At 41.2% G+C, this 12,966-nt stretch overlaps 1 protein-coding gene across 8 annotated transcripts in view; it reads left to right on the top strand.

Moving 5' to 3' along the window:
* LOC117303705 (protocadherin Fat 4-like) overlaps window positions 1-12,966 on the top strand; it is an 87,796-nt gene that overhangs the window by 67,331 nt on the left and 7,499 nt on the right. For all 8 annotated transcript variants that reach the window (XM_033787980.1, XM_033787985.1, XM_033787981.1 and 5 more), the window contains 21 exons: window positions 265-442; window positions 842-975; window positions 1,492-1,701; window positions 2,323-2,421; window positions 2,737-2,856; window positions 3,279-3,372; window positions 4,029-4,217; window positions 4,403-4,802; window positions 5,212-5,414; window positions 5,881-6,099; window positions 6,505-6,812; window positions 7,551-7,664; window positions 7,829-8,003; window positions 8,203-8,312; window positions 8,929-9,157; window positions 9,470-9,673; window positions 10,100-10,308; window positions 10,623-10,806; window positions 11,083-11,303; window positions 12,199-12,384; window positions 12,597-12,707. In XM_033787980.1, the coding sequence (XP_033643871.1) occupies window positions 265-442; window positions 842-975; window positions 1,492-1,701; window positions 2,323-2,421; window positions 2,737-2,856; window positions 3,279-3,372; window positions 4,029-4,217; window positions 4,403-4,802; window positions 5,212-5,414; window positions 5,881-6,099; window positions 6,505-6,812; window positions 7,551-7,664; window positions 7,829-8,003; window positions 8,203-8,312; window positions 8,929-9,157; window positions 9,470-9,673; window positions 10,100-10,308; window positions 10,623-10,806; window positions 11,083-11,303; window positions 12,199-12,384; window positions 12,597-12,707 (3,897 nt within the window). The remainder of the gene's footprint in view (window positions 1-264; window positions 443-841; window positions 976-1,491; window positions 1,702-2,322; window positions 2,422-2,736; window positions 2,857-3,278; window positions 3,373-4,028; window positions 4,218-4,402; window positions 4,803-5,211; window positions 5,415-5,880; window positions 6,100-6,504; window positions 6,813-7,550; window positions 7,665-7,828; window positions 8,004-8,202; window positions 8,313-8,928; window positions 9,158-9,469; window positions 9,674-10,099; window positions 10,309-10,622; window positions 10,807-11,082; window positions 11,304-12,198; window positions 12,385-12,596; window positions 12,708-12,966) is intronic.

The raw sequence follows: 12,966 nt of genomic DNA, 5'->3' as shown, positions 1-12,966 counted from the left end.
AACTTCTACCTGCAACACCTAACCGGCACTTTGGTACTTTATTGTAAAATACCATGCTGAGAGATACAAGTGTTGTGACCTGGACTCAAACCCACACTCTGCTGATCAAAAACACCACAGCTTAACCACTTGGCCACGCCACGGCACAAAAATGTCAATGAATCCACAAATATCCAAGAATTTTGATAAATCCAGGGACAATTCTTCCACCTTATCAAAACCATGATCACAATTCCATTCAATATCCCTCCTCTCGATCACCAGGTGACAGTAAATGTTGACGATATTAACGACACACCTCCGGTATTCCCCTTGGATTACTATGGGCCGTACAGCTTCTTCGAAGGAGTGTCAGGCACCTACATTGGTACCTTCGTAGCGTCGGACTCCGACAGTGGCCTGGGTGGAGAGATTACATACACTCTCATCGGAAACTTGAGCAGTAAGTTCTTATTTCCTTCTTTTTTTTTGCTATATAGTGATAGTAATGAAACCAAGGGACGTTCTGACCTTAAAGAGACTCTGCTAGGGTCACGACGTCAGACCACTAATTAATATTTTGCAATAGAGTAAAGGTATGCGGTAATACCATGTAATGACTACATGTATCTCTAAATGAGTTGGGATGGTTGTTAAAGGAACCGTTGGTATCAACTCGACGAACCACCCAATCTCATTTAGAGATTATCATTACATGGTGTTACCGCAAACCTTTACTATATCGTATTTCCCACCATGCAAAGTTTGAAATCCTACTTATATTTTTCATTTAAATCTTACAGCTAGGTCCTTTTGGTTGTTAAACAGCTACTAATTTTATTTCTCAATTTCTTTTTAACAGACCTGTTCTTTATACATCCGGATACTGGTGTTCTCACTTTGAAGCCAACGGCTGAATTGGACTACGAGTTTGTCTCAGACTTTAACCTCACAATCACTGCTACGGATGCAGGGACACCCTCTTTCAGTGGAAATGTAAGTCACCCTGGACGAACTCTTTGGATACTGTTTTTCCGATTATATTTTGTGTATATTTTTTACCCGGGTATTAACACTCGCTCATTGAAACTAAGGTATGCTTTGTGAGCTTTTGTGACCAAACTTGCCTGTCTTTATCCGCAAGCATAATAATATAATGGATGTTAAATTTGCATTGGGGATAAAGAATACTCATTTTTATTACATTTTTTACCCCTTCACCGATGTGTGTTAGCACTGTATACTCAGTACTTTCCCGAGTCCTGTGAAAAAATATCACAGGCATATTACTCCGGTGGGATTCGAACCTTCAACCTTTGCAATTCTAGAGCAGTGTCTTACCAACTCGACTACTGAGATTGCCCGGTAGTTAAAAGCAGTACGAGTCCTATGTCTTGGCAGCGGGTACCGCTTCTTTTATGAAGATAAAAACAATATGGAACACCCAAAGTTACAGAGTAGGTCCAGTCTAGGAATCAGACTAAATTTTATCTCACTGTCTCTCATCTGCAGACCACTGTTGGAATCAACGTTCTCAACATCAACGATCACAGCCCTCAATTCATCGGTACCCCGTACAGAGTCAGTATCAACGACACCGAAGCGATAGGATCCTTGGTCTACAACGTAGTGGCCACTGATTTAGACAGTGGTCCTGACGGTAACATCACCTACAGTATCTTTGATGGGAACACAGGGGAGATGTTCTGGATCAACCCTCTGGTGAGATTTTTAAGTTATTAATTTTTTTTTTTTTTTTTTTTTTTTTTTGGGGGGGGGGGGGGGGCGGGTGGGGGTACCAAGTCTTGGGTATGACTGAACAGTACATTAAGAGAACCAAAACCTTAGACTTACTCCAAACCTGGAGGTCCAAGTCTGAGACCAAGCCAAGACTATAGTTTTAACAATGATACCTTAAGGTCTGAAACGGAGACCTGAAAGTCTGAAACTTAGAACTTAGAGTCTCATACTAAGACCTGAAAGTCTAAAGTTGAGACCTGAAGTTTTGAAACTGAGACTTGAAAGTGGAAACTGAGACCTTAGATTCTTAAACTATGACCTGAAAGTCTAAAGCTGAGATCTGAAGTTCTAAAATTAAGACTTGAAAGTCTAAAACCGAGTCCTGAGTTACTAAAACTTTACCTTATGAGCTGAAAACTTTATGGTCTGACATTTAAGAGACCCAAGGCAGTAAAACTAAGACCTGGTCTAAAACTAAGACCTGAAGGTCTGAAAATTAACACCAAAGGTCTAAAACTAATACTTGAGGTCTGAAACCCAGACTCTGGTATCCATAACATTGATTGTAGCCATGTATCAAATATCATTTCATTATCTCAACAGACTGGTAATGTCTACGTCAACAAAACCTTGACCAACGGCGTATACACACTCATCGTCAAGGCCAAGGACAACCCACTGAACCCACAGAACTCTAAAGAGGTAGGTCACGTAGAAACTATCAAAATGATGGAAGGGAGTTCCACAAGCGAGTAGCATAAAAGGGAAATTGTCTGGTCTCCATATTACCCAATATTACCAACCAAATTGTCCACGTGATTTTCAGGATAAGCAAACAACAGCTGTATGCCAGTAACAAGCAATATGGAAGACATTTCATGCTAAGCAAATTTTTGTGCTCAGCAGCTCTATGAAATTGGGTCCATATGAAAGAAGACGCTGCTCAATTAAAGATGACAATTCTTTGTTCTTCTTTTTTTTTCTATAACCCTTTTTCTGTTTTTTGTTGGTTTGTAGGTAACCGGAACGTTGACTATTCTTGTGACTGATTCGACTAGCACCATTCCAGTACTCATCAATAACGGCTCGTTCAATGCAGATGTGTTTGAACACTCACCTGAAGGGACCTACGTCACGGTATGACTTCAACTACTTGTTACAAATTGAATGTGGGCAATTATTTACTTATTTATTACACATCCAAACAGCCCAATTAGCACCAATAACAGGATGGACGGACAACAAGAAGAAATACTTAGTTTTAGATTTGGGAGGAAGAAAACCTCAATAGGGGAAACCAACGCATTCGGGTAGGGACTGAAAACCCAATCCACATGTAAGGCTTCGGTCTGAGGTGGGATTCGAACCTGGATCCACAGAGGTGAAAGGCAGGGGTACGAAACCACTCAGCCAACCTGATTATGCCTTTAAATACTGGTTACAAACTGAATGTGTGCCATCAACCACCCCCGCCCCCCACGGGGGGTATTGGGTTTTATGTTACATCTTTAGGTGCAAATTGTTTTCTTTATGTATAAGTTTGTGCTTTGTTTCAACAGACTGTAGCTGTGGCCAACCCGGCTGATGTTGGTCAGCTGACGTATAGCATAAGTGGACCAGACGCCGCTCCATTCTTCATCAACCCTGTCACAGGTTGGCCCCTATTTTGTTCTGTGTAAACATACTCAGTTAGTTTGAGAAAAAAAGTAGTAATAAACTAGACATTGTGTTTTAAGAAAGACATCGCAGGGATTGGTGTGTTGGACATTGAAGTCAATGACAGACATGTACTTATAAAACATACTCAGTTAGAAAAAGAAGAAGAAAAACAAACTGGACATTGTGTTTTTTATAATAGCATCATTCACCATATTCTGACAGTTATCATAACAGTCAGTGGTGTGCTAGACATTGAAGTCAAGGACAAACCTTTTCTTCTAAAACATACTGAGAAGAAGAAGAAAAACAAATAAGACATTGTTTTAAAACAATGGCATCACTTCTATTCCAACAGGTAAAGCCCGGTTCATACTTCCTGCGAATGCGAATGGGATGCGAATTTGATGTGAATTTGACGTTACAACTCCTCTTTCGCTGCGATATTCCGGGAGGGTTGAACACAACTCAACCCAGTGCGGATTTCGTCGCGAATTTGTGATGTCAACATTCGTAGGAAGCAGGAAGAATGAACCGGGCTTAAAAGTCAGTGGTTTGCTGGACATTTTCTTTTAAAACATACTCAGAAGAAGAAGAAAAACAAACTAGACATTGTGTTTTATAAATGGCATCACTTCACCATTCTCAAACAGGTATCATAACAGTCAGTGGTGTGCTAGACATTGAAGTCAAGGACAATCATATCTTTGAAGTCACTGCCATCGGTGCAAGCGGAGTCAGCGCCACAGGAACTGTGGCTGTTACCATCCTCAACATCAACGACTACCCTCCGGTAATCGGTCAGACATTCAACTTCTCTGTTCCAGAGGATGCTACGAACGGTATGTTTTTGAAATCCATTTCTTTTGAATCATTGCTGAGAGAGGGAATTACGCAACTTGTCAATCCAGAAACTATGGAGCTGTTGCACAAAAGTGTACAGTTGTAATAAAATGTATGTAATAAAGAGATAATCCTTGAGTTGTAGCCGAGTGTACATAGTAACCGTGCCTTTGTTCCTCCCTAGATCATTTCGTGGGTGTGGTCACGGCCACCGATCAGGACTACGGCAGCACCACCTTCCACTTTTCCATCGTCAGTGGCGGCGAAGATAAATTTGCCATCAACCCTGACGACGGCACCATCACCGTCTCTGCCGTCTGCCGCGGCGACGTCTGCGACGAAACCCCGCTCGACCGCGAGATCCAAGACCTGTACACCCTCAACGTCCAGGTTTCGGATCTCGGCAGTCCCTTGCTGAGCACTCAGGAGATCGTGTACATCCACGTGACGGACGTCAACGATTTCAGACCGGCGTTTGACTTCACCAATATTGTCGTCAGTGTGGAGGAGAACTCCATGTTGAATAAGCCCATCACGACGGTTCAAGCGATCGACCAGGATCTGTCCGCTAATTTGATGTACATGTAAGTCTATGCAAAGTTTCATTCTGAAGATATGCTTATGTTTTTAGATGTGGGAGGAAAAATGTATGTAAAAAAAACTAACATGTGAAAACTTAATTTCAGGAAGATGGTCGCGTTTTTGAGATTATTTCAACGAGTATGTCCGAACAGGAAGAATACTCCCAAATTGGAATACACAATCTAAGAAACGTTATTGACAGTAACGCTTCTCAGATTCAAATTTTGGGGCATAAAAACTGATATCATTTTACATAACCACGTTACTTCTGATTGGAGTTTTTTCTCAAAATACTTCTAAAGCTGCTGTTGGCTTTCTAACCCTAGGTTCTTATTGCCGTTAATTTTTAGAGTGATTATCAAATGTATACCTTTCCTTTGACACAATCTATTGCAACTGTCAATCTTCCAGTATTGAGTCTGTGACAGCCACTGACATGTTCGGCAACACTCCGACCATAGATGTCTCGCAGTGGTTCAGCGTTAATTCAACAAGTGGGGTGGTGTACGTCAGCGGTCAGCTTGACAGAGAGAATGCATCGGAGGTTATCTTGACGATCTCCGGCCTGGACTTGGCCTCGAACGATGCAGCTACTAGCACCACAGATCCTGATGGTATGTTCAAAGAACACCTCAACTTGAAAGATTTTATTTTATTTGTTCACACATCAAGCAGCACAATAAACGCCAATAACTGGATGAATAGGAAACAAGATGAAATGTTCAGTTTCAGATGTGGGAGGAAAACCCCAAAGGTAGGGACTGAAAACCCAATCCACATGTAAGGCTCTGGTCTGAGGTGGGATTCAAACCGGGGTCCACAGAGGGGAAAGGCAGAGGAACGAAACCACTCAGCCAACCTGATTCCCCAGTTAAGCCATCTTGAGTTCAAAGTGAGCCAAAGTTTAGGCTGGAAGAGATGGGTAGTCTGGCCCCTCTCAAACTGCAATGAAAATCACACTTTATGTTTGCCATTTCACTCTGGTTACAAAATGGGGGTATGGTTATTGTCAGGTTACTCAATCATTCCGGCTTTTATTGTGCTATTTTAACTTTATTATGTGTTCTCTTTTATCACCAGCCACTGTGACCATCACCATCACAGACGTCAATGAGCATGGCCCGGTCTTCCAGCCCGATGGGACGACCGTCATCTCCACATCGGTCCAGGAGGAATCCAATGTGGGTACGATCATCATCAACACTGTAGCCATCGATCCAGATAACCCTATCAATGGAATGGTCACCTACATGTTGACAGGAAACTTCTCGCAGTACGCTGAGATCAACCCCACCACGGGTATGTGTTTGTTTGTTTGTTTGTTTGAATAGTTTCGTTTTTCGCTGTGTGTCATGCTTTTGTTGCTGATTTATCGTTTAAACCTTCCATGCACCATTTCTTTTAGTGATGAAATGATCACATGGATGCATTAATTGTTTATTTGTTTTTTGCAAATGGCGACTCCCCAAAAAACAGGTCAAATAGCACCTTCAAGAGTCCTCTTTTCCAGTCTGAAAGCTGCGTGGCCGCGTGTGATCTTTATTTTTTGTTTTACAACTGTTATTCTATAGAGATTTAAACTAGTCACTAGCGAACAGTTGGCACAAGAAAGAGTTAAACTACAAAAGAAGAGCAAAACTTTTATAAAATTATCAAAATTTAAGTCTAATGAGTTTGTCTTTACTTCCCAACCTCCCAACGTAGGACAAATCACCGTGAACAAGAACATCGACAGGGAGTTACTGGAATGGCTGAATTTCACCGTCGTGGCCACAGACAGCGGCAACCCGTCCTTATCCACCAGCATCCCAATCAACGTGCAGGTCCTGGACGTCAACGACAACAACCCTGTCTTCAACCAGTCCGAGTATGTGACAACTGTCACAGAGAACACTGGGTCGGGGACGTTTGTCATTATCACACCGGCGACTGACAAGGACGTTGGGCAGTATGGCAGTATTACCTACAAGCTTACTGGTGGAGATGGATTCTTCACCATTGACTCAACTACTGTAAGTTTTTTTTTTTTAAACCTATAGAAGGATTCCCCTAAACTTTAAAGCCATTGGACCCTTTCGGTTCAGAAAAAAAAATAAAAAATCACAGATTTACAAATAACTTACAGGGTTTACAGAGGGCAATGGTGAAAGACTTCTCTTGAAATATTATTTCATGAAATGCTTTACTTTTTGAGAAAACAGCAAAACAATATAAATTCTCGTTAACGAGAATTACGGATTTATTTTAAACACATGTCATGACACGGCGAAACGCGCGGAAACAAGGGTGGGTTTTTCCGTTGTTTTCTCCCGACTCCGATGACCGATTGAGCCTAAATTTTCACAGGTTTGTTATTTGATATAGAAGTTGTGGTACACAAAGTGTGGGCCTTGGAAAACACTGTTTACCGAAAGGGTCCAATGGCTTTAAAACAAAAAATCAATTCGCTCAGATTTTTGCTCTTTTCCGATACCCATAACTGGAAAGCTTCATTAAAGAGTTTCCAAGTTTGGCCGCGAAAAACTTTAAAACAAAAAAAATAATTAACTCAGGATTGGTGCAGTCAACAGCATAACTAGTTTGTGCATGAACCAATTAAGTACACTTTTTGGAAGAGCAATAACAATAAGATAACAGGTGTGAGTTGCAAGACGAAACGAATGTGTCTTTAAAGGCTCTTTCTTTTAATGGACCATTCCCGTAATGCTTTTTGTTAATTTTTGTTCTCTTTTTTAAAAACTCAATTCCAGGGTGAAATCACAACGTTGCAATCCTTGGATCAAGAAACGCAAGGAATCTACACACTAACGGTTACAGCGACAGACAATGAGGGCGGTTCAGACAGCAGGCAGAACACTACAACGGTGAGTCTTCAACCTCCTGAATCCTTAATTTTAAGAGACAGAGATTGGTCTTACTTTTATTTTGTTTTCGCCTGTTAGCTTTTCAGTGATCTAGCCACAGCCTAGCCACAGCCACTACCGAAGCCATCAAACTCTGACCTTAATTTGAACTTTTGAATCGACAGGTTCTTGTGTACGTTGGTGATGTGAATGAGCATGCTCCGACGGTGAGTCCAAACTATTACTTTGATGTGGAAGAGAACTTGCCGAACCGCACTCTGGTCGGAATCATCGATGCAACCGATGCTGATAACCCAATGGAGACCTTCAACTTCACTTTCACCTTCGCCAATCCCTCAGGTAAGAGCCTGTGTTTTTCATTTAATATTTGTATTCGTGCAGATATGTCATATTTATTTATATTAATATTTATTTCATTTCTCGGGTAGATAAAAAGTACTGCACAATAATTAGGTAAAAACATTGAAAGATACAGCAATGAGGAATTTGAATACAGGTAATAATGTTTTTTTAATCCAACTTTGTTTTTGTCATGCAGATGGAAACGGTGTGTTCTACATTGACCAGAATACTGGTGAAATATTCACCAATCAGCAGATTGACTCAGACAGCACCTTGTTTGCCGAGAACTACACGTTTACTATTCTGGTAAGCTATCCCCCTAACCCAGTCAAAATGCTTGGGCCATCAGACGTTTGATTGGTCGCCTCCCTGCCCCCACCCAACCCCAACTCCCCACCACCCCATCTCCTTCCCTTAATCTATTTCTGTTAGTGGAAAGTTGACCCCTTACATGCGCGTCACACGCGGCAACTGATGCCACGCTCACCATGTTGGTGTTCAATAGGTTTACGTGTAAACGTCGGGTCGCCTAAAATGCGCACTTCTCTGAATAACACACCTTGACATTGACCACCAAAATGGCGCATCCAAGATTATTCTGATGATGATGTTAGGTGAAATGGGTCAATAACAGACATTATACAATTGTTCAAATGAAAAACCGTTCTTCACTGTTCCCTCGCACCTGATAAGCTTGTTTCTAATTGTACAAAGTGCTTGAAATCGATACACGGTGGGGATGACCGAAGTTATGTATACCGGTTAACAAAATCATGTTACACTCCGCGCTGTGCGTAATGCGTAGTGCGCATCCTTTGCCATGTAGCATGCTTCTTTGTAATCACATCAAATAATTGGTTCTCGACCAATAAAACTTCCCAATCTGTTACCATGGTATAACAAGTATCTCCAACCTGTATAGGTGTCCGATAATGGCAACCCGGCTAAAACCACCGAGACGACCACCACCATCTACATTAAAGACTTGAACGACAACAACCCGGCGTTTGTCAACGCTCCGTATAACATCACCATATCAGAGTTATTTACGGGTAACGTGATGACGGTCGAGGGCCAGGACATCGACAAGAACTCTGTCCTGACGTACACAATTGTCAATGGGAACATCAACGACACGTTCTTCATCAATCGTGAGTTTAGTTCCATTCCATGTTCTTCTCTCTATGGTCTTCCCCTCAAGACTTGGACCGTTTGGGGATATCTTGCCATAAACTGCAGTGAAGTCTATCCACAAGATGTCCTGTATTACAAACCAAACTGTGCCGATGACAAACTTGGGGAGTGAACAGTTTTCCACAAGATCTTTCTTTTATGATCAAAAGTTCTTGAGGCATAAACCTGTGGTTTATGGTGTCACTGGCTCAGTAATCTTAGTTTTAAGAAGAATGCTGTATAAAACAATTGATTAATCTTGCTACTCTTTTTTATCCCCCCCCCCCCAGCATTGACTGGAGTAATCACCATCTCCAACCGCTTGGACTTTGAGTCCAGGAAGAAGTACAACCTGACCATCCTCGTTGAAGATCAGGACGGGAGGAGCTCAACCTCCCACGCTGTGATTAACATCCAAGACGCTAACGATCAGACCCCGGTGTTTGTCGGCCCACTGCCGTATCAATTTAACATTGATGAGAACGTGCCACTCGGTAGGTCATGAATATATGAGAATAGTATAATCAATCAATCATGAAGAATTTTTAGTGTGCCTAACTCAAAGGTTTGCTCAAAGGTGATGAGGCACAGAAGAAATAACTTAGTCAATGATGGTAGGTGTCCTGAAACAAGTGGGTTTTCAGAAGTGCCTTAAAATATGTTGAGGGATGTTTTGTCCTTGTTGGAATTGGAAGTTTATTCCAGAGTTTGGGTCCCTAGACTGAGAAGTTTCTGTCAGCAAAAGTCACTTGGCTTGTTCTACTTTTGCCTTTGAGAAAGACTCTGCTAGTAATGAAACGTCAGGCCATAAACTATTTTTTAGATTAGATTAAGCAAGATTAGTAACCCATCTATCAGATACATTAATCTCTTCCTTAATCCACCCTCTAATCCCATTTTGTATTCTTTCTTTCTAACAGGAACCGATGTAGGCACGATATTCGCCACCGACGCAGACTCCGACCCGACAAACTCGCAGCTCACCTACCACATCACAAACGTTGTACCGTTCACGATCAACGAGATGACTGGACTGATCGAGACTAGCGGAATGTTGGATCGTGAGACTCAAGACCGATACCTGCTGGATGTGCAAGTGAGGAACCAAGGTCACACGGTAGCTACTCAGGTAAGCTTGGAACCCCAGGGGTCGATTTCACAAAGATAGTCCTAACTTAGGACTTGTCCTAGGACTCTTTAAGTTCTAAGTTAGGGCGAGTAACTAGGGACAAAACGTCTGCGCTAGAGACAGAATTCTACACCAACGAAAAAATGTCGTAAAAGCGACTAATTTTTGCGCTAACGACAAATTTCTGCACTTGTGAACATGTTTTTGCAATGGCGACAAGCTTCTACACTAGCGACAAACTTCTGCAACAGTTATTTAGGTAACCTCTGGGAACTGAAAAGATTGCCAAACCTTTTTCTCTGTTGTATTCTCAGGTTCTGATCAACATACTTGATGTTAACGACAACACGCCAACCTTCGGAGGGGAGGATAACATCACCAGAAGCTTCCCAGAAAACTCTCAGGGGAATTTCCCGATCTACCAGCCCACGGCGACGGATGCGGACATCGGAGAAAATGGACGGATCACGTACTCCATAGTTTCTGGGAACGTTGAAAGTAAGATCGTCATTGAATTTGAATTGTTTCTAATGTTTTCAAGCAAATAAACTTTTAAGTGTTTTTTACAAGTTTACTGTTGTTTTAGAATTGCTTAGACTCTTAGGTTAATTACTTAGATAAAATGTGTTTGGCCTTAGCTTTGTGAAGCGCCTGGAGTGTCTTTTTAGGTGGACTTTTGCGCTAAATAAGTTTATTATTATTTATTATTATCAATATTTGAGAACTTATTTGCATATAGGCAAATTTATGCAAATTAATATTGTTTCTCCACAGACATCTTCAGTATAAACCAGAAGACAGGGGCCATCGTTCTCTCCCGTCCCATCACGACCCTGACCGACCTCGTCCATAACTTCAAGCTGATCATTGAGGCCCGGGACAACGGTACCAACCAACTGCACAGCAACATTACACTGAACATGGTGGTTGGAGATTACAATGATAACGGCCCAGTGTTCATCCTCCCTAACTCTACCATATTGACGTTGCCTGAGGTGAGTTCATCAGAAAAAGATTTTTTTTTTTTTTTTTGAGAGAGAGAGAGAGAGAGAGAGAGATCGTCTTACTTCACAAGGCCTTCAAGTTGAAATGCTTCACTGAGTTACTTGGTTTATTTTATTTATTTAATAATTTTTTTGTAAAAGATAGCCTAACATCACAAGGCCTGATGGGCATTTCAAGGTGAGGGTTACTGTCTAGATTCAGGCTATCGACCCAAATCAACTGCCACCAGAGGCACGTTTCCACCTACTGGTGGGGCTGAAACAGGATTAGGCCGAGTAAAAAAAGAAACTTGTTTGAGCGTCCGGATTTCTAAAAAAAAGGGAGGAGGAGGGGCTTTTTATTTTTTATTTTTAAGATTTAAAAAAAAAAAAAAGGAAGGGGACCCTTTTTATTTAATGACATTTTTAAAGTAAAGTATTTTCTTGTTGAGACCGCTAAAATACATCCCTTTTTCCATTTATAAAAAATTATTAAAATTTAAAAACAAAATTTTTAAAAGGAGGAGGTGGCCTCTGAAAAAGCAAGCGAGCGGGACGCTAAACATGTTTCTTTTTTTACTTGGCCTTACCCCAGTGGGTATCATCCACTAGGAGCCTTTGCTGGTAAAGCCATGAGCATCACTGTATGACAAAGTTGAGTCTTTACAAGAAAGCCCTATTGTTATCACTTTGAATAGTAAGACTGGTAGACCAGTTACATGTAGGTCTTTGGTTAAAATCCTGCTCTAGTCAATTGTTCTTTGTTCAACCCCAAATCATTTAAACCTTTACCCAGTCATTTCCCCTTGCGGTTTATATTTGTTACAAAGATTATTATTACTGAAAACTCCCGTTAATACTTAGCATTCAACACTTTTTTCTGTTTTGGGGGTTTGCTTTTTTGCAGAATCAACCCATAGGAACTTTCATCAGCAATGTCCTGGCCACGGACAGGGACACCGGAGCCAACGGCGTGGTCACTTACGGATTCCTAAATGAAGACGGAACGCATTTTACCCTTCAAGTTAACGGGGATGGTGCGCTCCTACTCTCAAACTTCGTTGCGGACAGAGAGATACAGGATCGTTACACGGTAAGGAGAAAATATTTGTGCCTAATTTTTTACGCTGTGGTCTGGTTAGTGCACATCTCTATGGGGTTTGTCAACAGGGTCTGTATGCATGCATGAATGTAATTAGCATATTTCATGGGAAGGGTCCATTGAATAATTTTTTGCTGAAATTGTCTAGAAAACCTTTACTATTATTTGATTTAAACTGATGTTTTTTTGGTTTGTGTTTTTAGCTTGTGCTACTTGCAAGTGATGGCAGTGACACCAACAGAAGAGAGACGCCACTAGAGCTGACTATTCTCATCACTGACGAAAACGATAACGAACCCTTCTTTTTCAGATTTGTAAGTCTTTTTATTATTAAGTAGGATTTGAATATTTGCATGGTGGAAACATGATAGGGAAAGGTTTGCGGTAACACCATGTAATGACCATCTCTAAATGAGTTGGGGTGGTTCTGAAAAGATCTGTTACCGAAAACCTTTTTATGATTATTTCATCTTATCACAGCATCGAAACTGATATCTTTTTAGCATAACCACAATACTTCAAAGTGATATACATGTATTTCTCAAAATGCTTTGTACTAAACCGAAAGCTGTC

Source organism: Asterias rubens, chromosome 20, assembly GCF_902459465.1.
Source record: "Asterias rubens chromosome 20, eAstRub1.3, whole genome shotgun sequence".
In the NCBI taxonomy this organism is placed as follows: domain Eukaryota; kingdom Metazoa; phylum Echinodermata; class Asteroidea; order Forcipulatida; family Asteriidae; genus Asterias; species Asterias rubens.
Note: the sequence above shows the minus strand (reverse complement) of the source record. Positions and strands in the feature narration are given on the sequence as shown.